This window comes from Macaca mulatta, chromosome 6, assembly GCF_049350105.2.
Source record: "Macaca mulatta isolate MMU2019108-1 chromosome 6, T2T-MMU8v2.0, whole genome shotgun sequence".
Lineage (NCBI taxonomy): Eukaryota > Metazoa > Chordata > Mammalia > Primates > Cercopithecidae > Macaca > Macaca mulatta.
The window spans coordinates 103029234-103056109 of record NC_133411.1 but is presented as its reverse complement, the minus strand read 5'-3'; the positions used below and the strand labels follow the sequence as shown (position 1 = coordinate 103056109).

The 26876-nt window shown below is 38.2% G+C and overlaps 1 protein-coding gene across 14 annotated transcripts in view; it reads right to left on the bottom strand.

The window, feature by feature from the left end:
• Nucleotides 1-26876, bottom strand: part of CAST (calpastatin) — a 110503-nt gene that overhangs the window by 68014 nt on the left and 15613 nt on the right. For all 14 annotated transcript variants that reach the window (XM_015140464.3, XM_078005004.1, XM_028849589.2 and 11 more), the window contains one exon: nucleotides 8479-8550. In XM_015140464.3, coding sequence (XP_014995950.3) covers nucleotides 8479-8550 — 72 coding nt within the window. The remainder of the gene's footprint in view (nucleotides 1-8478; nucleotides 8551-26876) is intronic.

Here is a 26876-nt window from a genome sequence, read left to right as displayed (position 1 = left end):
CTAAACTTGGGGTGTGAGTGAAGGAGATGGTGGTGGTCACTGTTTGAGGAACAGAGACCTCAGGACAGGCTGGACAGTGCTGTGTTGAGTCATGACAAGTGATGGCCGGTGGCATGAAAAAGGTGAACTCATCCACACAGCTTTGTACCCCACCAGGCAGCCAAGGCAAGTAGGGCCCTCTGATGTCCCCTTCAGGGTACTCCTCACAGCCACCTTATTTTTTTTCTTTTATTTCTGTCAAAAATGTAGTGAAATAACAGCCCTTCCAACTTTAAGATTCTAACATTTCCAGAGCAGAACACCCCATCCTTATAATTTTTTTTTTTTGAGATGGGAGTCTTGCTCTGTGGCCCAGACTGGAGTGCAGTCACGTGATCTCAGCTCACTGCAAACTCCGTCTCCTGGGTTCAAGCAATACTTCTGCCTCAGCCTCCTGAGTAGCTGGGATTACAGAGGCGCACCACCACACCTGGCTAATTTTTGTATTTTTAGTAGAGACAGGGTTTCACCATGTTGGCCAGGCTGGTCTCGAACTCCTGACCTGAAGTGATCTGCCCACCTCAGCCTCCCAAAGTGCTGGGATTACAGGCATGAGCCACCACGCCCGGACTTAGAATTCTTCTTGATGGAAGTATAGCTTATATATCCCTTTTTGTTGTTGTTGTTGATCATTAGTATTGTTATTCCTTTTTAAAAATAAACTAAAACTCAGCTCATCTAGGTTTCACTGACATTAATTTCTCCTGTGACAAAAACAGCACAGGGTGACTAATTTGGGCCACACCCCATAGGGATGGGCCCTGGGCCCCACAGCTTTCAGAGTTAGGCAGCTCAATGATGCCTATCTCTGAATGTATTTCTGTGCTCCTGAAGAGTACAGATGAGTAATCACATGGTTATAAAACAAATTTTCTGGCAGGGCATGGTAGCTCACTCCTGTAATCCCAGCACTTTGGGAGGTCGAGGCGGGTGGATCACCTGAGCTCAGGAGTTCGAGACCAGCCTGGGCAACATGGTGAAACCCTGTCTCTACTAAAAATACTAAAATTAGCTGTGTGTGATGGTGTGTGCCTGTAATTCCAGCTACTCGGGTGGCTTCAGGCAGGATTATCGCTTGAACCCAGAAGGTGGAGGTTGCAGTGAGCTGAGATCACACCACTGCACTCCTCCCTGGGCAACAGTGAGACCCTGTCTCAAAAAAAAAAAAAAAAAAAAAAAGAAAGAAAGAAAGAAATTCGGAACATTCTTCCGCTGTAAGTCAGGTGGCAAGGGGCTCCTTTCCTTAGAGTGAAGGGAAACAATGTTGTTCCACTGCTGTGCTGTGGCCATCACAATCCCTGAGGGTGTCCTTCCTGCCAGTGTGGTTCTCAAATCATCTGCATCGGAAACTCCTGGGAATGCCTATTAAATATATGAAATCCTGGGCTCTTCCCCACCCTGGTGAATCAGAATTTCTTGGCTTGGAACCTGAGAATCTGCATTTTAACCAGATTCTCCAATTGATGTTTAGGTTATGGGTAACCTAAACTACCCACATTCAGCACTATTCAGTCTCCTGGCTACTCAAAATGTGGTTGCCAAAGCAGCGGCAGCACATCAACTGGAAGCTTGTTAGAAAAGCAGAATCTCATCCTCATCCCGGACTTCCTAAATCAGAATCTTCATTTTATTTTTATTTTTATTTTTATTTTTTTTGAGACGGAGTCTCGCTCTGTAGCCCAGACTGGAGTGCAGTGGCCGGATCTCAGCTCACTGCAAGCTCCGCCTAGCGGGCTCAGGCCGTTCTCCTGCCTCAGCCTCCCGAGTAGCTGGGACTACAGGCGCCCGCCACCTCGCCCGGCTAGTTTTCTGTATTTTTTTAGTAGAGACGGGGTTTCACAGTGTTAGCCAGGATGGTCTCGATGTCCTGACCTCGTAATCCGCCCGTCCGGCCTCCCAAAGTGCTGGGACCACAGAGAATCTTCATTTTAATAAAACCCACACTGACTCATTATGTACATTAAAAGGTGAAAATTACTGCTCTGGATCTTATTTCTCAAGCCCTGGTTATTATTTGTACATTACTTAGATAGTATTTTTTAACCTGCCATAGTTATATAATGTTTACTTAATTTAAAAGAAATAGATTTACTTTAACCTTAAATTCAGTCTCACCATAAATGAAAATAGCCATGGGATTAGGAGTTGATGTGCTAGTTTACTTTTTATAGCACATTAAAATATAAGCATAATTATTAAAAGAAAAATGCTTTCTTGTCTAATACACAGTCATCTCACAAACCACACATGGTAAGAGAGTACTGTGGGCTGATGCTGGCCCTGAATGTCAGCATACCCTCCACAGTACCTGAAGAGTTAACCCAAACCCTCACTCCTATTATGGATGAGAAAGTAAGAACCTGGGAAGAGAGCTGTGTTGCCAAAGTTAGCACAGCTATTTATGGCAGACCCAGGACCCAAATCACAAAAGTATTTCTCTGATAGGTGCTTATTCCTTCATAGATCTCCTCCTGTCTAGGCTGGGAGGAAAGTTGTTTGTACTTTCTTCTGTTTGAAAGGCCTAGTGTTGCTGAATAACCTATCATCTACAGTTTTCCTCCTATTCTATTAGGTAATTCTCCTGTTTTCCTTTCTGTCATGGATAGCTGTCATTCAGCAGGAGGCCACACATTTGAAAACCCTCACCACATATTGATAATTTCCCACCTCATCAGTCCATGCCGTCCCAAAGCAGGATCCAGAAAACTCACACCCCTAGATTCCCTTGGAGCAGGGTGAAGGCATGTGATTTACACTGGCCAATCAGATGTGCCAAACAAGAATGAGCTTGGAGGTGAGCAACGTGTGCAGGCTGTTGCCCACCAGGAAATCCATGTTATAATAGGGATTTTGAGTCTTCTGCATTGTTAGTGGCAGAGTTCTGGCACCCAGTCCTCCATGTGACAGGAGCTGAGCTGTGGTGGCAGCAGGAGAAAGCCTGATACTGTTACTGTGCATTGTTCCCACTATAAAGCTTTAGATTTCTTCTGCTGTACTCTCCTGGATTTCTCTACCAGCTACCCCCTGTTCCTTAAGAAATTCCTTTTTGGCTTAGTCAGAGTGGGTTCTAATTGGAACTAACAACTTTAACCAGTACATCTGCTTAATAGCATGGTCTTCTACAGAAACATTCCTAATGCAATTTGAACCTCGGTTTCCTCACCTGCACAGTCAGGTTGGTGAAACAGAAGTTGTCTGACAAGTCTTCCAGAAATAAAATTGCATGACTGCTTATGGATCACAACTATTTTCATATAGGCTTTAGTAAGGGTCTGTATAATTTCTGCAGCCTCATCTTCACTACTGACTTACCAAAAACTAAATTTTATGAACTAAATATTTTATAATAATTATTTTGAATTAGAAATATTTACATCACTTAAGAGCATTAGATCTTTGAAACCCAAAACTGCATAGCACAAGGGATATTATTTGAGGGCACAAATCCTCATTTTGTAAGAATTCTCATAAAACAGTTCTACAATATACAGAAACCATTCTCTAATGCATAGCTTACACATATGCTTCAAATTAAGTACTAACTTTTTAAGACTTTAAAGTTTGATTAATAATTGTAAAATTATCACTTATTTTAAATTTCAAATTAACTATTTCCAGAATCAAGAAAACTAGGACTAGTTCTCACTCCCAATTCTATCTATTCTGTCACGCCTTTTCAGAATGTGTTGGGAGAATATTATTCTGCCTGTGTGTGCCATGATAACTGTGTAATAAAAGGCTTCAAGTTATGCTATTACCCCCAGCTTTTCTAAATGATGCATGGGTATGTAATTTCTTAAGGGATAATGCTATGAGTTACAACCATTCCAATCTGGCATCAAAAGAAGAAATAAGCAATTACATTTCTTCAAAACTTTATAAAAGCAAAAAATATGAGAATGAAAGGGGTGAAGAATCAAACCCTGGAGAACTCACATTCAGAAAACTGGCAAAGGAAAGTGAGTCAGAAAAGCATTGTGAAAAAGAGAAACAGGAGACATAAGAATGGAAATGGGAGAGGATGGTGTTTTTAAATCAAAGCAAAGAATTTCAATTTGCTGTTAAATACTAAAGCAATAAACATGTGGCTAAATTATCTCTACTTCCCAGTTATGCTCTGCCCCTCCCAGCTCTTAAGACAGAACAGGGTTTGTGGGGAGATGTTCAAATTCTTTATAACTATCCCATCTCAGAAAAATAGCGTTAACTTCTGCCTTAAAAAAAAAAAAAAAGAAAAAAGAAAGGGTCTGATTCTTATGATTATGTTCAAGAAAAAACTGGGTGTGGTTTTCCACAATGTACTAAACCTTCAGAAGTTTAGATAATAGCAAGTCTGGGAACATTTACAAATAACTCACTAAATCTCTTTGGGTGGGTGTTTTGCTAATGAGGTGTATCATTTTTGGAGGCATAATTAAGTGAATGCAAAATACAAGTCCTAATAACAATAAAAGTTAATCTTTTTTAGTTAGAGAATCTCTTATTTGGAGACCTGGAAACAACAGAATATGAAGACTAACAAGATCAATCATAGGAGAGGTCCATTCCCCCAGCAACTATTAAATGCCAGGGCCAGGCCTAAGTGTTAGTATTTATTTTCTTTCATTTAAGCCTCTCAACAGCTCTGACAAGAGAAGTCCAACCCTCATTTTACAGATGAATAAACTGAAGCTCAGTGGGGCTGGACAAATAATAGTGGCAAAGAGGAAATCCAAACTCGTATTTGTTTGTGTAAGCAACTGTCTCTCACTCAGTGACCATCGATGAATGCTGTGGTGTCTCCAGCAGCTGTAAAGAATGGCTAATTAATTTTCATATAAGGAGTAAGGAAAGGATCCAGTTTCAGCTTTCTACTTATGGCTAGCCAATTTTCCCAGCACCATTTATTAAATAGGGAATCCTTTCCCCATTTCTTGTTTTTCTCAGGGTTGTCAAAGATCAGATGGCTGTAGATGTGTGGTATTATTTCTGAGGGCTATGTTCTGTTCCATTGGTCTATATATCTGTTTTGGTACCAGTACCATGCTGTTTTGGTTACTGTAGCCTTGTAGTACAGTTTGAAGTCAGGTAGCGTAATGCCTCCAGCTTTGTTCTTTTGACTTAGGATTGTCTTGGCAATGCGGGCTCTTTTTTGGTTCCATATGAACTTTAAAGCAGTTTTTTCCAATTCTGTGAAGAAAGTCATTGGTAGCTTAATGGGGATGGCATTGAATCTATAGATTACCTTGGGCAGTATGGCCATTTTCACGATATTGATTCTTCCTATCCATGAGCATGGAATGTTCTTCCATTTGTTTGTGTCCTCGTTTATTTCACTGAGCAGTGGTTTGTAGTTCTCCTTGAAGAGGTCCTTTACATCCCTTGTAAGTTAGATTCCTAGGTATTTTATTCTCTTTGAAGCAACTGTGAATGGAAGTTCATTCATGATTTGGCTCTCTGTTTGTTTGTTACTGGTGTATGAGAATGCTTGTGATTTTTGCACATTGATTTTTTATCCTGAGACTTTGCTGAATGGATTAGAGACTTAAATGTTAGACCTAAAACCATAAAAACCCTAGAAGAAAACCTAGGTAATACCATTTAGGACATAGGCATGGGCAAGGACTTCATGTCTAAAACACCAAAAACAATGGCAACAAAAGCCATAATTGACAAATGGGATCCAATTAAACTAAAGAGCTTCTGCACAGCAAAAGAAACTACCATCAGAGTGAACAGGCAACCTACAGAATGGGAGAAAATTTTTGCAATCTACTCATCTGACAAAGGGCTATAATATCCAGAACCTACAAAGAACTCAAACAAATTTACAAGAAAAAAACAAACAACCTCATCAAAAAGTGGGCAACGGATATGAATAGACATTTCTCAAAAGAAGACATGCATACAGCCAACAGGCACGTAAAAAAATGCTCGTCATCACTGGCCATCAGAGAAATGCAAATCAAAACCACAATGAGATACCATCTCACACCAGTTAGAATGGCGGTCATTAAAAAGTCAGGAAACAACAAGTGCTGGAGAGGATGTGGAGAAATAGGAACACTTTTACACTGTTGGTGGGATTGTAAACTGGTTCAACCATTGTGGAAAACAGTATGGCGATTCCTCAAGGATCTAGAACTAGAAATACCATATGACCCAGCCATCCCATTACCGGGTATATACCCAAAGGATTATAAATCCTGCTGCTATAAAGACACATGCACACATATGTTTATTGTAGCACTATTCACAATAGCAAAGACTTGGAATCAACACAAATGTCCATCAGTGACAGACTGGATTAAGAAAATGTGGCACATATACACCATGGAATACTATGCAGCCATAAAAAAGGATGAGTTTGTGTCCTTTGTAGGGACATGGATGCAGCTGGAAACCATCATTCTCAGCAAACTATCGCAAGAACAGAAAACCAAACACTGCATGTTCCCACTCATAGGTGGGAATTGAACAACGGGATCACTTGGACTCTGGAAGGGGAACATCACACACCGGGACCTATTATGGGGACGGGGGAAGGGGGAGGGATGGCATTGGGAGTTATACCTGATGTAAATGACGAGTTGATGGGTGCTGATGAGTTGATGGGTGCAGCACACCAACATGGCACAAGTATACATATGTAACAAACCTGCACGTTGTGCACATGTACCCTAGAAATTAAAGTATAAAAAAAAAATGGCTAAAAGAGAGCAGACCTCAGTTTTGAATTTATGTTGGTTCCAAATGTTAACTAACTCCCGGTATTTACAATTCATGGTCTTTCAATGATTTTTATATTTTTATTGACTGGTAGAACAGAGCTTTGAAAAGGTCTTTAAAAGGCACGGGTCTTAAAGTGGCATGGTATTTAGCATTAGAGGGACTGGCCTCTTCTCACTTCTCAGCTGATTATTGGTTTGGGCCCCATCAGGGGCTTGGAGAACAGTCAGAACTCTGAGTGACACTAAAATACTAACTCTTCATTGAGCAAGTGACATCTATGAGAAAGTCTGACTTTCTTAAGATAGCCACCAGTTTTAAAGAAAAAAAAAAGCTTATGTTAAATAGTTGTAGAGATAATCCTGAAACATAGGTTGAGGTTTTAGATAATCTTGGACTTACTAAAAGACCACAAAGTTGAAATGGGCTGAATATAACAACTTTTTTTTTCTTTTTTTTTGAGACAGAGTCTTGCTTTGTTACAAAGCTGGAGTGCAGTGGCACGATCTCAGCTCACTGCAACCTCCACCTCCAGGGTTCAAGCCATTCTCCTGCCTCAGCCTCCCAAGTAGCTGGGACTAAAGGTGCATGCCACCACACACCACACCCAGCTAATTTTTGTATTTTTAGTAGAGATGGAGTTTCACCATCTTGGCCAGGCTGGTCGTAAACTTCTGACCTCGTGGCCTCCTTGGCCTCCCAAAATAATTTTATTTATCAAAAACTACTAGCTAATATTATAAAATTATACTTTCTTTTTATTTTTGAGACAAAGTCTTGTTCCGTTGCCCAGGCTGGAGTGCAGTGGCACTGTCATAGTTCACTGCAGCCTTGACCTCCCAGACTCAAGCGATCCTCCCACCTCTGCCATCTGAGTAGCTGGGACTACAGGCACGCACCACCACACCTGGCTAATTTTTAATTTAATTTAATTTAATTTTATGTTATTTTATTTTATTTTGTAGAGACAGGGTCTTACTATGCTGCTCAAGCTGGTCACGAACTCCTGGGCTCAAGTGATCCTCCTGCCTCAGCCTCCCAAAGTGCTGGGATTACAGGCATGAGCCACTGTGCCTGGCCATTTTCTTGTGTTGAAAGGTGAGGTTTCAGTGATTTTTATAAGTTGCAAAACTTTGAAGGGTTATGTTACCAAAAATTGCTTAGATGGAGCTTATAAGACCCAGCATTGTCAAAGACCTCTTGACAGGAAACCTGGGTTCAAGTCCTATCTCCATCTTACTGGTGTTGTGAGCTTGTCAAGGTTATTTAACCTCGTTGAGCTCTGGTTTCCTCAGGTATAGAGGAATAAGAAGAAGATTGTGAGGGGATTACATGATATAATTACATAAAGCACTTAGCAGCACGCCTGCTGTGGTTAATGCCCATGAGAAGGATTTGGATTATTTTCTAAAGTGGGAGGACTATGTTTTCACTCACAGTATGTGCAAAAGTTTAATATTATCTACAGATAGTCATGATAATAATTAATATTTATTTAATGCTTATTATTATATGCCAAGAAGATTTATACAACAAATGGTTTTACTAGGTTTTAAATCATTCACATCATTATTAAGAAATTATATTCTCTCTTCCAGCACAGAAATGATACTTTGTTCAAAAACCTTCAGTGATACCCGGACACTGTTTGCCATTCCTACAGGCCACACCCACTAACAATATCCCTGTAGAACACAGTAGGGGACTTTTCGTGTTCAGGAAATCACTGACCTTGGTGGCTGAGGCTGTTCCACCAGCATAGGTTCTGGAAGATTGACTGCTGCCAAGACTTGCTGCTTTTTTCTTGAAAATAGAAAATATTAGTTTCAATGGGGGAAAACACCTTACCAACATAGTCAAATGCAAACTTACATATCAATACAAATATTTTCTCAAGTAACAATCAGATTAATATTTGAAACATACCCAAAATAAACATATGCTTTGAATTTTTCATAACTTTGCCTGGAGATGATACAAATATCGAAATGAAGAGTAAGTTGAATAAGTCTCAGTTGTTCAATATTCAGTGATTTTGGAGAACTGCAAAAGTCACTGAGGCAGTTCTTATGTACTTCCAAAAACATCACTCACCCTTACAGTGCCATAGAGAGTATACAAGGTTACAATGTCTATGCAGGGTGATTTAGAAATATGTATCAAAGATGCTATTCTACTTGCAAAAATGTGTCTTAGGGAAATAAGAGAAAAAGTATTTTTCTTCAAAGATATTCGTCACAGTACTATAACCTAAAAAAGCTGAAAACAATATAATAATGTTTATTGAGTACTATGGTTTGCCAGGTAATTATTCTATCAGAATAATAAAATAATAGATAATAATAGGATAAAATGCTCCAAGAATAAAGCCTCTTAGAACATTATTTATGTACTCTCAGTGTTTTAAATACCATGCATAACAACATAAACCAATATAGACCCAATACTATTGTTATCTCTATTTTATGGGTGAGGGGACTGAGGAACAGAAGGAATAAATTACTTGGCCATAGTCACAGTTAGTAAAAGGCAGGATATCTGCTCCAGACTCTAATCTCTCACCTACCTATACTGCCTCCCATAATAGAGGGTTATGTTATAGGACAGCCATAGGATGAAATATCATCTGGTTATTAAAAATCATGTCTTAGAAGAACACTTCATTAAAAACAAATTATTCATATTTTATAGAAAGAAAAGTCAAATTATAAAATAGTATGTATCGTATGATCCTTTAAGGTCATATGAGGTTATTTTCTGATGGTGTGAAGAGTAATTTTTAAAAAATCCTTCCTGGGCTTTTTTGTGTTTTCTTATGTAACTATTTTAATTGAGATAAAGAAAATAAATGGGGGAAAAAGGAAAAGTAAAATACACAGTTGCTTTCTCAACAAGACCTTCATATCCTGTATCTCTTTCTTATGAATATCTATATTCTAAAGAAGCAAGCATATAAAGTTTTTCGTTTCTTTTTTTCTTTTTTTTTTTTTTTTTGAGACCGAGTCTTGCTCTGCCGCCCAGGCTAGAGTGCAGTGGTGCGATCTCGGCTCACTGCAACCTCTGCCTCCTGGGTTCAAGCGATTCTCCTGCCTCAGCCTCCTGAGTAGCTGGGATTACAGGCACGTGCCACCACACCCACCTAATTTTTTGTATATTTAGTACAAACAGGGTTTCACCGTGTCAGCCAGAATGGTCTCGATCTCCGGATCTTGTGATCTGCCTGCCTTGGCCTCCCAAAGTGCTGGGATTACAGGCGTGAGCCCTGTGCCCAGCCAACTATAAAGCTTTATAATGTAAAATGGGGATACGCTCCAAGGTCTATACAGTGTGAATAATGTACTGTAAATATTGAATACATAAGGTAAGATAATACATAAATTAGCCAGCATATAACACATTAAAGTGTTCTATATCTATGCAATAAATATTTTATATGTATAATTGAGAATAATTTGGTTTCATTCTTTAATATTTAGAAGAAATATTTAGCCAAATTTATATTTTCTGATTTATTGAAAATGCATGCCATGGAAGTTTGAACTGAAGTCTTCTTTCCCTTCTGGGTAAATTTTGCCTTAGCATGCCCCAAACTCAAAACTTAGCTTGCTGTCCTCAAAGCACCATCTCTATGTGTCCACTCATCAGCCACTCTAGGGGCCTCACAGGCATTTGCAGGAGTTCAGGCTCCCAGGCATCATCTGTAGAATAAATAAATAGTCTCTCCCAAGCATGCACTTACTGCCATCAACCAAGGAAAGAAAAAAAATAGATAGGTGGGATAAAAACACAAGAGGCTGCTAAGAAGCTAGTGATGCAGGTGTGATATGTGAGATGGTAAAAGGAGGGGATAACCTACATTTTATCCAGATTGCAAGTCTTTTTAAAATTATCACAAATAATAACAAATAGCTTCTGACAACCTTAATGTACAAATGGATTCTGTGTAAAAGACCAGACATAAGAAATAAAGACAAGAATACAGCAGTAGCATTATCCATTTCAACTTCATTACCTATCTCAATCTCTCATTTTCCAACGAGGAAACTGAAGGAGGCTAGGTCAGTTTTCAATGTGACATAGCTGTCCCAAACTCCAGCTATTAGCTTTTGATCTTAACTACAATTGAGGAAGGCCATGTTCCAATCCTGGGCTAATTACAGATTCCATTCGCTACATCAAAGCCCACATACTGGACCTCAGTAAAGTAAAGCTCACCTGTAAAGTCTATAAATTGATTCCACTACTTACAATATGCCAAATAGGATCTGCCAATGAGAATTTAAAAACTCATATTTTGGCTGTGATGAAACTATTAAGTTAAAAATAATAACTGTTTAAACTTAATATACATGCTGAAAATGACTTACTAATAAATGAAATGTTTTTTAACTTAACAGAGGGTCCCTCAACTTTCTTATGGGTATGATCTGTTCCCCTAAAGACTGGCTTGCTCTCAGCTGCCTGGATTACTTAGTCCACAAAGGACCAATGTAGTTCAGCTGAAGTGAGAGTGGAATATGTAAAATGATCTTTCATTAAATGTTTATCTAACAAGTATTTATTAAGCCCTTTGTTGACATCTGGCACTGAAAATACAATGCAAAAGCCTAGAAATGCACCCATATACAGAGCAGACTCTTTACTTTCAGAATGGTAATCGGAGTTTAATTACATGTTGTTTTGGCTGATGTACAAGACCTGGCCCCCTTTCTTCATTTGCATCTGACTTCACATATTCATTTGTTCATTTATTCATTGGGAAAACTGTGAGCCTGGTCCTATTCTAGGCAATGGGGATATAATGACCAATTAAACAGAAAAAGCTCCTGCTCTCATGGCACTTACATTCCAGTAGAAAGACTCAGTCTTTAAATAAGTCAATAAAAAAACAAGATGACTTCAGAGAGTGGTGAGTCCTGAACAGACTGTGAAACAGGATGAGGTAACAGAGAGTGATTGGCTCAGGATTGCTTCAGACAGGATGGATGAAGAAGTGACATTTGACTAACACCTGACTGCTGTGTGGAAACCAACCATGTAAGTATGGGATGAGGGAGAGAGGCATTCTAGGTAGACAGGGCAGCACATGCAAGGGCCCTGAGGTAAGAATGGGCTTGGTAAGCAGGAGTAGCAGAAAGAAGCCAGTGCAGCCAAAGCATGCTGAGTACAGGCATGTATGGTATGAGATGAAACAAAATGCAGGATCAAGATATTTATTCTGAAGTGACGTGGATTCGGAATAGCCCTATAGTCACATGAGTTTGGGATCATCAGTTTCTTCCAGGATCTGGTTTGTTTCCTGGTCTTCTCAGGTTACTGTCTGACCCCCATGAGTCCTCCCTTGCTTCCAGGTGCAAGGTTCTCCACGTCCTCTGGCTTCATGTCACCTTATGCTTCGCTTTCCTTGTGCTAAGTTTTTCTTCACACTCATACTCCTTAACATCAGCATCAGTCCTTAGAAATTCTACCCTGCCCTGGACAGATCTCTCAGCTTGCTAGATCTGCATATTCACTAACTAGTGATAGGGCGGGATCCACCCCTCAGGACAGAATTCATCTACTCACAGTAAGTAGAAACTCTCAAAACAAGCTCATTTATACATGATATTGCATCATCTCCTGCAAGAAGGCATGAAAAGAATTAGTTGCATACTTTTTGGTATATCTATTGTAGTTCAGAGAAAAAACAATTTTACTGAATCAATCAGAACTCGAGTCTTTAAATTTTTCAAAATAACAATGAAGTTCCAAGAGCCAGGCAAAGAGTTGCTGTGTCATTGTCACCTAAAATCTCAGAAAGGGCTCCCTGAGTGAAGCCACATGTTTTACCTTGAGACTTCATGACTCTGTGAAGAAAGGCATCACATTCTCTAGGACAATGGTCCTACCTTATGATTTATATAGCAAGAGTCCTGTTCTACCAAATGCCAGCTATGAGATCTTAGGCAAGTTTCTGAATATTTCTCAACAACAGTTTTCTGAGTAGGGTGAATAACTCTGCTCATACCACAGAAGGTGATTTTGAGGGTTAAATGAGTTACAACATATCCTGAGGTCTGTGACCCACAGGTTGAAAATCCTGGCTCTAAAGGAAGAGACCCAAAGTCCTTGCCCAGGTAGCAATGGAACAGACTGACCTCTGCAGGACAACTCCAGTGGGTCTGGTTTTTACGCATGAGAAGACTTAGTGGCTGCTGAAAATTTTCTATGAGTTTTACTATATTTTCAGTTATAAAAATAATAACTTCTTATGGGATAGAAAAATATAATTTTTTCCTTAGAACTAGTTCATGATTCTAATAATGGGATACTGTTATATTACTTGGAAACAGTTTGATTTTTTTGAGATTTGCTTTTAAGCTTTGTTAGCTTGGACCAGATCAGTCTTTAGAGTATGCGATATTATGATATAATAAGAAACATATATAGTCACGTGCTGAACAAGGGCATTTCACTCAACAACAGACTGCATTTTCTGTATATGGAACAGTGGTCCCATAAGATTATAATGGAGCATATACAGAAACTCGATATATGGCACATGATATTGGCATTGTAGGTCAAGTAGGGGAAATGACTAATATTCTGTCATGATGCTGAGACATTTCGTTTTCCATATGAAAAACTATATCTAAATAAAGCTGTATCTACCATCTAGGTTTGTGTAAGTACACTCTGGCATTTCCACAATGATAAAATTGTATAATGACACATTTCTTAGACTCCATGAAATGTATTTTTCAGGATAAAAACGCTCATTAAGATATGTAAGTTTTGACATATTTGTTAAGAATCTACTCCATAACTTAGTAGTTTTCCTATAAAATGGCAAGAAGTATTGTGTTTCTACATGAAAAGACATGCTTTACTTGAAAATAGTGTCTAGAAAAAGATTGTCTTTCAAAAGTGTAGGCAGATTCTCCAACACTAGCAACTATAAAACTGTGACTCTTATTTACAAATGTTCTTTTAATACCATAGCTTAAGTGGCGACCAAATAAGTACAAATTGCTTTTATTACCAAAAGAAGTATAAATGTGTGCTACTGCAAGTGCAAAGCAGTAAATATGATATGCTAGCTCCAAAAAAAACACTAACTAAGTCATAATGAATAAGCCTTATCATTAACTCTTAACATTACATAGAAATTCACATACTGAGGCCAGGTGCAGTGGCTTATGCCTGTAATTCTAGCACTTTGGGAGGCCGAGGCAGGTGGATCACCTGAGGTCAGGAGTTTGAGACCAGCCTCGCCAACATGGTGAAACCCCATCTCTACTAAAAATAAAAATTAGCTGGGCGTGGTGCGTGCCTGTAATCCCAGCTACTTGGGAGGCTGAGGTAGGAGAATCGCTTGAACCTGGGAGATGGAGGTTGCAGTGAGCCAACATTGCGCCATTGTATTCCAGCCTGGGTGATGGAGCAAGACTCCATCTCAAATAAATAAATAAATAAATAAATACTTCAGATACTGAATGAAATGTCCCATGTTCTAGGGCCATAATAACACCCACTTTGGTGAGCACACTCCAGTGAGTTTTTCGTTGTTGTTGTTGTTGTTGTTGTTTTCTGATTACTCAGTTTCCGTGCGTCATCTCAAGTGCAACCCCTCAAGGTAGTCCAGCTCAAGTCTTTTTAGTCCTGAGGTTGCTGCACTGACCAGGAGTCAGGAAAACACTACTCTTCTAGGGCTCTGCCTCTGCCTTGCCTCTGCTTCCCTCAGAGCCTCATCTCCTACCTACAAAGGGCCAATAGCTATACCTACATCATGGGAATTGGAATGACTGAACTTGCTATAGAATCTTCTTGAATGAAAAGAGGGCATCACACAAGGAAGAAAGAGGGAAATGAAGAAGCAGAGAAAGGAATAACAACAACAAAAAAATGACAACAGAAGTAAGAAAGTCTATGGAGTTGGCCTCCATCTTATAAGGCAGACTTCATAATATAGGTAATTTTATGAGTATCAGATACTAGTTAAAAGCACAGACTCTGGAAAGTGATTTCAATTCTGAGTTCTATTATTAAAAAACTGTGTGGCCTTAGATGGGTTATTTAATCAAGCTGTGCCTCAATTTCCTTATCAGGAGAATGGGGTTGCCATAAGGGGCATGTGTGTGCCCATGTGTGCACACAGGTATTTGCATGTGTATATAATGCCTATGTAAGTGTTAGCTATTTTCATCAAATGATCTCTAGTTCTCTACTACCTTTACAGAAAATCTACAGAAAAAAATGCTTACATTATTCTCTTCCTTTCCTGCCAAACTAGTTCTCTCAAGGATATTAATAATGAATATATTAACTAGAAATACCTACAGTTTAAAACAAGATGCAGAAAAAGGCAATGAAAGATTAAGGAAATTGTTAATGGTAGAATTTCAGACATCAATAAGCCATCTAGGAAAATACTATTACATAGTGTCTCCTAAATATACCTACTTGATAAGATTGTCCCTGCAAGTGTGGGGATGGCGTGTGCATATAAACCTCTTTAAATTGTATGTAACATTTTGGAGGATATTTTTTGTATTTGTATATGTGTGTAGCTTTCAGAGAAAAGATCACAGTTTCATCAGATTCCAAAGAGAACATGAACTAAAAATATTTCAGTATTCTTGCCCTTCAAGTTGTTTTTGTTCTTAAGCCATTATTTTCTGTCTATATTTAAGAGGTGCTTTTCTACTCAAACACGTGTTGTGCCCCCACCCTCACACACAAGCACACAAAACATACACACATGTACACACACACATATAGCAGCAGTAGCCTTGCTCTGAAAGTATCTCTTAGGGGCCCCAAAGTAAAAAAACTCAAATACACAACACTTCTCTCTTTAAGGTCTAAGCAGACACATGCATGGGTACTTTTCTGGTCATTGCTAAAACACTCTTATCTTACTCTTTTATTATTTATGCTGCTTACTGTTCTTTTTCTTCTGGTTTAAAAAATACATTTAAGATAAAGAAAAAGTAGGAAGAAGAAATAATAATTACTTAAAATCCTGTCATCCAAGACAACTAACTTCAGTTTTTTCCTATTTTTATACAAATACAAAAATATGCACAAGATAACATATTATAAGTATATGAATGGAATTGTAATCTTACATTTAGAAAGATTTTTACCTAACGTAAGCATTTCGCCTGTCATTAAATGTTTTTCAAAACATAGTATTAAAAATGCCATTGTCAGTACATCAGTGCCATGATTTTACTTTACTTCCGTACAGGTGTTTCCTTCTTAGTTTGTTATTATAAATAAAGCTATGATAAATATCCATGAATATAAGTAAGTAAGTCATCATGTACACCTCTGATTATATACTTTGAATACATTCCTAGAATTGGAATTTCTGGGTCAAAAAGACTTTTATTTATGATGCAGTCACTTGTTCCACATTTCTAAATATAATTTGTTTTAACTAAAGGAAAAGTGTAATCATATTTCTAACATTTTCAAAATTATTGGTAAGTGTTTTATTATTCAAAGAAAATTTATATATAAAGTCAAGACCAAACATTTTATCAAAACACACAAACACCCTAACATATACTCACTGAGAAAGAAAAAGTTAACAATGTGTGATCACTGCTGAGCCAAGAAATATATTTTTCAATAATTTTTTAACACTGTACCACAGCAAGGAATTACCTACTTTTAACCACTGGGTGTCTCCTGAACTATAAGGTTAACACTCAGGCAGATAGCACTGTACCACATCTTAACAAATGTCTAACCTTTCTTACTGGCAGCTGGTAGTAAGAATCCTCACCGTCTTTTAAATTCACTAGTCATTCAGCTTTCAATTTCACTAGTGAAATAAGTATATTGTATCAGACTTTACTGAGTCTACTTGCTGTAGTAAGAAAGTAAACAGGAAAAAAAGTGACAAAATTATATTCAGAGAATCAATTTTTATCCCAAGTACTAAGTGAAACCAAAAATGGAATGTGATTATAAGATTGTTTTAGCTTTCAGTTTCCTATAAATAGTTTTCTTCAAAATTGTAGATTTCAGATTTTAGAGTGATATATTTCTAGAATGTTACTAAAGTCCAAAAATTCTGGTGCTTAAGCTCGAATTAGATCCTTTAGGAATGAGAGGCTTGATGTGCAAAAGAGAGAGCCCAGAAATGCCAACTTTAATGTGAATAACAAAGTACGAGGTCTAGAATCGTAATGATTAAGATAAATAAATTTTTAGAATTCACTTGTTAGTTCTTTCCAAACAACATCTTTCTTATTTGATGTTTCCTAATTAATAAATGAATTCATTTACCAATAAACAACTGGCAGAGAACAGTACTGAACAATCTGAGACATCTATAACATGTGAAGCGTCTCAGTCATACTGACAAAGATTCTCTCCTTGACTAAACTCTAATCAGGCTCCTCTGAGCTCTTTTTCAATTAGGCCTCATTGTTGGACTTCCATGTTCATCTCTGCACTGTCCACTCTTACCAAGAATACTGCTATGTTACTTTAGTTAGAATCCTCCATTCTTGATATCCAATAAAGTCCTCTCACCCTCCACCACTGATCACCCACTTGCCTTAAGCAAGAATCCTATAGGTCACTTTTCCCAGAATCCGCCTTATCCCTGATGTTTCCTCTTAATTTTCCATCCACCAATCCCCGACCCTACTCCTGGCTACAAATCCCTACTTTTCTTCATTATATTTGGAGTTAAATATTACCAAAGCTTTGAAAAACTATAATAGAATGCACTATTTGAGAATGATGTGCATAGAATTAGATTTTTAAAATTAAGGGTGGCTATGGAGTCAATGTTTACAAAAACCCTCTTGGAAAAACCAGCCACTCCTATAATCTCTCCTTCCTTAATACAAAATTCCCTTGCAGTGGTCCCTACACCTATAGCAATGGTCTGGAATGAAGTCTGCCTTACTATTGTTTAACAAGTATCATGAATATTACAAAACTTACCTCTTTTTGTGTAAGTAAACACTGACTTCAACTTCATTTTTCATTTATTTATCTGCTGTTCTTTACATAAATCTACATACACTGGAAGAAGAGTCTTCTATGCAAAATCTCCACATACTCAGCACCCTCTCAATCGTAATCATAGTACAATGGAAACCTTCTGTTACTCCACAAAAACAGCTTGGGAGAGAACTGATATTATCCCAGTCCCCAATCAGGACCTTATCTCAGCCCCCGTCCCTCTGGAAATACCAGCATTTCAGCCCTGCTGACCCTCCACTTCTTCCTGCACCCCCCACACTGACACAGGGAGCACCCAGCTTCCTCTACCCCTTTGCTCGCTGCTTCAACTTGAGTTATCCTTCCCACTCCCTACATGTAGGCATTTATCAACACTTGATTTTAGTTTCTCTCTCTTCTCTCTCTACACTCTTTTCTTCAATAATTTCAACCAGGAATTTTGGTAGTGAAATTTAGAGACAGAGATGGAATGGGAGCTTGAGCAATTTCAAGGGAATTGCTTTAAAACAGTTTATGATGAAGACTGAGCTAATATGTAGTCTAAAGAGAAGCCGTGAAATAAACAGTAAAAAATTAAAAAGAACAATCAAAAGCTCTAAAGGACAAGATCCTGGGAGAAGTGGGAAGAAATAGGATCAATAACTGGTCCCTCCAACCAAAGCCTCCCACACGGTCCACCAACTCTGAGACTGCAACTCTCTTAGTGTGCTCTACTGTATTCCCACAACATGGCAGAGTGAGTTGGTCGGGGGAAAAAGAGGGGTCATTTTAAAAAGAAAAAAAAAAGAAAAAAGAAAAAAAAAAAGAAATAAAGAAATATTTATGTGTGCTAGGCACCATGCTATGCACTCCACAAGAATTATTTCAGTGTTACTCAAAATGTGCTCAAAATACCACTGGCATAAGAGAAGAATCACGTGGAGTGACTGGCAAAAATACTGATTCCTTGGTCACACCTTAGATCTATATCAGTCTCTGGAGATGGAGCCTAGGAGTCCGAATTTCTCATACCATCCCCAGGTGATTCTTAGGCACATAAAAAGTTGATAATCACTGCATTATCTCATGTCATATCCTGAAAAATGAGAAACAGAGAGTTTTAAATTTGTTCTGGTACTAATACAATGTTCTACACATTTACTAAGCATTCTGTAATGATGATACTTGAAAATAAAAGACTTTGTGAGGTCAATTTGCCATGAGGTTTTGCTTTCACAAATGAACTATTTTTTAATGCACAAGCCATTATGTATTGTGTCATATGGAAAAATAATATTGATATTACAATAAGAATCATACATATTCAGTCCTTAGATAAGACAGGTATCTTGCTATGGGTATAATTTCAGGTTATTGTCCCTTTTGAACCAGTCATCCCAATATTTTTGAGAAGCTAAGAAAGTCTAAAGAATAAAAAAATTAACTGTAAACATGATATTTCTGGAATAATATTTAATCCATCTGTCCATGAGGTTTCCAGTGCTTATGATGTGCTGAAGTGAACTTGAATATCCATTCAATTCCGTCAATATTTTGTTAGTATTTTATTCTGATTCCAAATGCAATAAAGTATAATCTTTTCAGAGACAATTTGATGGGACCTAAGATCTTAGATAGGTTCAGCTCATAAATCTGAAATAAGATAATGAAGGGTATATTATTGTTGTATGCTATAATGTTGGTATATTTATATATTCTCTCATAGAGGCAAAGTGCTCAGTTTTTTTTTAATACCATTTACTATCCAATGATACATTTTATATATCATAGATTCTTAATTTAAAGGCACATTATTTTCATATTCTTTTTAAAAAATACATCCTTAGGTTCTGATAAAACAGCTCATTGAATAGTGATGCATAGGGTCTCGCATGGTGGCTTACACCTGTAATCCCAGCACTTTGGGAGTCTGAGGCGGACAGATCACCTGAGGTCAGGAGTTCAGGACTATCCTGGGTAACATGGCGAAACCTTGTCTCTACTAAAAATATTTTTTAAAAAATTAGCTGGGCATGGTGGCATGCACCTATAGTCCCAGCTACTTGGGAGGGTAAGGCAAGAGAATTGCTTGAACCCAGGAGGCAGAGTTTGCAGTGAGCCAAGATTGCGTCACTGCACTCCAGCCTGGGCTATAAAGTGAGACTCTATCTGAAAAAAAAAAAAGATAGTGATGCAGAGGTCTTTAGTTCTAGCTATTGGCATATGTTTCTTCCTGTTGCATGTAGTTGGTTTTATAACAAAAGTGCTACTGAAGTTAATAAACTATCAAACTTCCCTCATTTTTCAATGGGAAGGTGCTGTGATATATAATCAACCAAAGAATTTGAGCCCTGCCCCATCCCCTAGGTAGACATCAAGACGAGACTCACCTTTATTGCCAAACAAGTTCTCTTTACTGACCTAATAATAATAATAATAATAAAGTAATGCCAATAATAATAATAACAATAACAGGAGCTAAGATTTAAAGAGCACCTCCTATGTCCCAGGAACTGTTCTAGACACTACACATGGATGGTCTCATTGTTCTTCACATTGACTCTTATGTAAAAACTATTATTATCCTCATTTTATAGATAAGGAATGTGCCCTTAGTGAGGCAAAGTAACCTGCCTAAAGACACAGGGCTAGGAATTAGCAAAGCTGGGAATTAAATCCAGGCACTGGACTCTAAACCCTACACTCAGAAAGTATCATATGCTGCTTCCACAGAAACCACAGATCAATAGCAGGTTAACTGAGCTGTGAGTGTGGCTCTTCAAAGCTTTCACAGCAGATGAGAAAGAAGATGCTCTCACTGTGGTCTCAGAATGGCACAGAGTTTTTGTCCTGAATTTTGTAAATTTTCTAAATTTCTCTCAGAATTCAAACTGAATTTGTATCTTAGGATAAACAGATTGCTTTAATGTCTATATAATGCCTGGAGTTTTAATTGTAGCTTTGAACTTAAATTCACCCAGTGCTCATGAAAACCTATCTGACACATTCCACATAGGAAAATAATTCTAATATCTATGTAAGTAAGTTTTGCTCATAGGAAAACAAGCAGTGACAAACATTATTTCATGATGACTTACAGAGAAAGACAAATGTACCAGGACCACACAGAGAAATCCCACAAAAGAGGTGATGCAAATGCCCTGTGATGATTAATCATCTCTTACTAATAATCCTCCTGCCCCTCTGTTAAAACTCCTGAGGGGCTGAATGATACGCAGAACAGAGTTTAAAGTGAGAAGCCATTTCACAGGTTGCACTCAAAGCAAACTAGAATAGAGGAGCTTGATTCAAAAAGCTGAACACTGTCATTATGAGCCAATTCCAAGAATTCCTAGTATAAAATATTCTCTCTAGAAGTTTCTGTTTTTTCATTTTCTCATAGAAGAGAGCAGAACTTAACTAAACACTAAAGGAAGCCCACCAAATGCCAAAAATCTAGGCAGAATCTCCATCCTAATCAAGCCAATGGAATTATATTGAAAAACACAATGGGTGAACCACTTGTGTCATGCATCTGAAACGAGCAAGCTTACATCCCTGAAAGACCCCCTTCTCTCCTGAATGCTCAGACTTCACACAAATGTAGACATCTAGAAAACCTAGCAGTCAAACCTCTTTGGTAGGAGTCCTCCTCATGAGGCAACCTATCTTTATTCCCCATTAGTGCCTCTCTTTCTAACCCAAGTCAAAGGTTCCAAATTATGGAAACCAACTAACTAGAAATCTGGTGGGTTCAGTAGAGTGGGCAGGGCGTGGGAGGATGGGTTGTGCGCAGGGTGTGGCAGTAGGAATGCTGTACCTGGGGGAGTAGTTGTCCTAAGTACAAAGTGGCCTTCTTGGGGATGGAGGTAAAAAGAGCCCCATTAGCAGTCCATGCTAATGGAGAATGGAGTTCTTCCCTGCATCTCATTTCATACAGTGGATGTTCTGTAATGAATGAAAGTCCACTAGGTAGTGGGGATTTTACCAGCATTGTGCATATTCACCTGCCCAACAGCTATAGACCTGAGGAGATTTAGTTAGCATGGACATGAACAGAAAGCAGGGCTAAGAACAACGTGCTCATCACAGCGGACAAACTCTAGGAGTAGGTCAAGCTCTCCTTAAAAATAAGTCAAAAAAAAAAATGAGTCACCAGAAATAAATTTTGCCTCTCAAAACCATCAGAGAGAAAGGCAGAGGGCACCATTACCCTGAAGACTGAAAAAGACAGATCTCATAAGATGATACAGGTTAAGAAGAAAATTCAGACACAAGTGTGCATCCTTGATAGGAAACAAGATGGTATTACCTTCATGAAATGGAGTAAAGAGCTACAGATTGAGATGGAAAGATAATGGAGTGAGACAAAGAGATAAAAGAGGATAAGAAGGGGGCACAAAGAAACCAAAACCCAAAACCAAAATTTAAATCTGTATTAGAAGTTTCAAAGAGCAGAATTTAGAAATAAAATATGTGGCGGGCAAACTTCAGAAACTCTTCCAGAGTGCAAAGGTAGATGTCAACAAAAGAAAATTGTGAGGCAGATGATCAGTGAATGTTAATGTCAGAATTACAGTAGTCTCTCTTATCTGCAGGGGATATATTCAAAGATTCCCCAGTGGATGCCTGAGACTGCAAATAGTACTGAGCCCTGTACTCACTATGGTTTTTCCTATACATATATACCTATAATAAAGTTTAATTTCTAAAATAGGCACAGTAAGAGATTAATAACAATAACTAATACTAAAATATAACAACTATAGCAATATACTGTAATAAAAGTTATGTAGATGGGGTCTCTCTCTCTCTCTCTCTCAAAATATCTCATTGTATTATACCGTGGATAACTGAAATCATGAAAAGTGAAACAGTTGATAAAGAGGAACTATTGAATATGTATGTTTAAGAAGAAACAAGGGAAACTGAAATAAGAGCAATAATTAAAGAAATAACTAAATAACAGACATTCCAAGACAAATTCATATAGAAAAACACATATTAATATACAGGCACATCCTGGCAGTATTTTTAAATTGTAAAAACAAAAGAAAAAAAATCTTGCACCAAGGTGAGAAAAATAAGCTTCCTAAAAAGTAAGTCAAAAGTAGGCTGCCTCAGACATCTCTGTAGCACAAAAAGCCAGAAAACCATGAAGCAATAGATACAGAATTTTGACGAACGAAACTGTGACCCGAGAATGTTGTACAATTTTGTATTGATTGACTTCCTTGTGTGTCGCCAACGAGAAAACATGCTTACATTCACGCACACTCAGAAAATCATCATTGTGCTCCCTCCCTGAAAAAATGATCTTAGAAAATAATCAATGAAACAATAAATGAAAATTTCAAATGAAAAAACGGGGAAACCACAGTTGAAAAGAAACTTGTAACTTCCCAGAGTCAGTTTAGCCTCCCAAGTCAGACACCCAGTGCGAGCCTCTGGTGGCCACTTGGGGCTGGATCTCCTGGTGAGCCAGGCATGACTGCCTCGGTGCAGCTTTTCAGCTTAGCTTTTCTTGGCACTAAGACATGAGCTTGTGCAGCCACAATCAACTCCCTGCAATTAATATGAACTCTCTTGTCATGACACATAAAATGATGTTAAAATAATGTTTGCTGCAGTACTCTTCTAGAACTTGCTAATGACAGCTAAATCACTTGTGGGAACACTGTCACAAATTACTTCTTGAATAAGAAGTAAATTTCTCCCCCTTTCAAAAACAGAGCACAAAACAATTACTATTAAATGCCATATTGAATGCCAAGGTACTTGAATAATGGTTTTCTATATACTTAAATGCCACACACACTGGTGGGTCTTTTTTTAATTGGAAAAGATTTATCCATCACAAAGCACATGATTTACCATTTTCAGACTATAATGATGTTCCTTTGCTATTTCTGCTTAAAAATCAAGATATGCAGCATTTCACTAAACAAAATATGCATACACAGAAAAAAGATGCAGGAAAATACACCAAGATGTATATCGTGCCCATCTCTTTAGGTGCTGGAATCCTAGATGAGGGTGTTTATTTTCTATTTTTCTTTTTTTTTGACACAGAGTCTCGCTCTGTTGCCAAGGCTGGAGTGCAGTGGTGCAATCTCAGCTCACTGCAACCTCTGCCTCCCAGGTTCAAGCAATTCTCCTGCCTTAGCCTCCCAAATAGCTGGGACTACAGGCGCCCACCACCATGCGCGGCTAATTTTTGCATTTTTAGTAGAGTCAGGGTTTCACCATATTGGCCAGGCTGGTTTCGAACTCCTGACCTGCTGATCTGCCTGCCTCAGCCTCCCAAAGTGCTGGGATTACAGGCGTGAGCCACCACACCTGGCCAAGGGTGTTTATTTTCTTTAAATTCTCTGGTACTTTCTAAATGTTTTTCAATAATTATATTTTAGCTGCGCAATCATTAAAAAGTACTAAAATTGGCATATATAATAATTATAAATACATGACATCATGATAATTTAAGAATATACACACAATTTTAGAGCAGTAGTTAGTTAACTAAGTGGTAAGACTCAGGGTAATATTGTTTTTCACAAGTATGTATTACTTTTGTGATGAAAAAAAGTCTAACTTTATTAAAAGAAAAAAGTTTAAAAAATGTTTGAGTCATTCAACATTGAATTCGTGCATTTTAGAAGGAAGAAAGGTAAATATTGAGGAAAAGCAGGCCACCAATGCCATTAGAGTAAGGAAAATGTAACAAACATCTTTTCCTTCAAGGCAGAATTTGCATTCTCTTTCGTGTCTTCTTTCCTTTACTCATAAAAATAAATCCATTGTTAAATTTGAAGCTTTTAAAATTGGCTCTCTGAGATCATGCCCGTTTTATACTTTAAATTCCATTCCCCAGGACTTTACTGAAATATGTTGCCAAAAGATTCACAATCCCCCAGTGTGGCCAGATGTGTCAGTTACATCCTTTAAATAGATTTGATTGCAGGTTTGGAAAGACTTATTTGTTCTACTGTATTTAAAGTTGCTGATGGTAAGTGTTTTCATTTTCCTTTTTCCTCCTCTCTGGTTACTTTATCTTTGGTTTGTTAGTCCATTCAACTTTTGGCCCTATAATTCATCTCCATCTGAGAAAAAATTGAAAACTTCGTAACAATTGGTATAAACAAGCAAACATAAATAAATTCTCAGACACTTACCTTACCCTGTCCTCAAGTATTTGTACTTCAAATGCAGCATGACAAATGATATACTAGTTTCAACGTTCTATTAAAATTGCTGTAGGTAGCTGGGCGTGGTGGCTCACACCTGTAATCCTAGCACTTTGGGAGGTGGGAAGATTACTTGAGCCCGGGGAGGTCGAAGCTGCAGGGAGCCATGATCACGCTACTGCACTCCAGCATGGGCGACAGAGTAAGACCCCATCTCAAAAAAATAAAAATAAAAATAAAATTGCTGCAGGTATCTTAGGATCACTTAAAGGTTGTGTTGGGGTAATATTCCGAAGAAAAACAACTATTGACAAATAGCAAGGGAGAAAGAGCTCTGAAATTCACATGGCTACATTCATCTCCATGTCTGTTTTGTTTTGTTTGTTTGTTTGTTTGAGACAGTCTTGCTCTGTCGCCCAGGCTGGAGTGTAGTGACACAATCTCGGCTCACTGTAACCTCAACCTCCCAGGTTCAAGCGATTCTCCTGCCTCAGCCTCCCAAGTAGCGGGGACTATGGGTGCATGCCACCATGCCTGGCAAATTTTTTTTTTTTTTGGTGTTTTTAGTAGAGACAGGGTTTTACCATGTTAGCAAGGATGGTCTCGATCCCCTGACCTTGTGATCCGCCCGCCTCAGCATCCCAAAGTGCTGGGATTACAGGCGTGAGCCAATGCACCTGGCCCTCCATGTATTTTTACATACTGCAATATAGTGGTGGTTCTCACCTAACCCTCATCAATTTTTTCTTCTGGTTATATCCTCCCAAAGTCCTCGTCTGTGCCCTTTTCTGGCATCTCTAATTGAAATGCAGCAGAATAATAAAAAGAGAAGAAAAAACTGTGAAGAAGTACCCCTAACATAGAAAGCAAATTTTCAAACTGATTTTGTTTCAAAGACCCTGATTTGTCCTCAGAGGACTAGGCAGTATATTTGCATATGCTTGGGGACGGTAAGTTATTTAACATGTCAGGTACATGCCAGTTTGAAAATGGATTACTAAAATCCAAACTAAGCTTCTTAATCTCACGTTTTGGTCAACAGAGCAGTAGGTAAGAAAATATTTGGAAGAAATAATTAGTTTCAGGAAGTCTTTCTCTGGTAATTTTGAGAAGAAAAGGGGATGGCAATAAACTGTGGATGGTAGGCAGGACAGATAACAAATTCAGATTGCTCATGGTTTTATAGTTGTGAACATCAAGGCTAACATAATGCCTAAAGTGGGACAGTTTCCTCGAACTGTCTCCAGGACACAGTATCTCATCAATGACTTATTTGCGCATAACATAAAGAATGAGGACCTTTGAGGCAGACCATTTTGGAAACATACCCTGACTACCAAGTATACCCACCCTCATGCTTGGCCACCTTAACAAATACATACGGGCAGAATTTAAGGAGAGAGAAGAGCTCTAGGAACCTCTTCCAGTTTTGAGCGCTGCCCAATTCACAAATCATTCTTTGCTCTAACAAATTCTGTTAAATTTATTTTGTCTAAAGTCATGATTTAAGCTATGGGGACAGAGCAAAGTCTCTATCCCCTTTTTGCTTCTGCTGGTTGGGACAGAGTCAAAACACTGATTATGTCCAGGCTCTGGCACAAGGGCAGGAGTCATGAATGTGAATTTACCAGAAGTATAATAAAACAATGTCAGAATTGCTATGCCAATAAGGAGAAGAAAAATTCCCTGTTCCTTCATTAAAGTGGAAGTTCAGCCTTTCAATGTTTTAAATCAAAGTCAAGTCTACCTCTTATAACTGGGCTTCTTAACAGTGTTTTCCTTTCTAAACCTTTTATAAATATGGAGATGACAGACATTATAATCCAGACATTAAAGAGTTAACTATGTGCCATCACTTGTTACATACCAATAATGCCGGTACATCCTGTATATCCAAGCTGTAATATTAAGTTTCCAAGTTACAATTGGCAAGAATGACCAAATTAGTATTGGCTTTGTATCCACTTGGCCATATTGGAAAAGAAAACTTCCTTT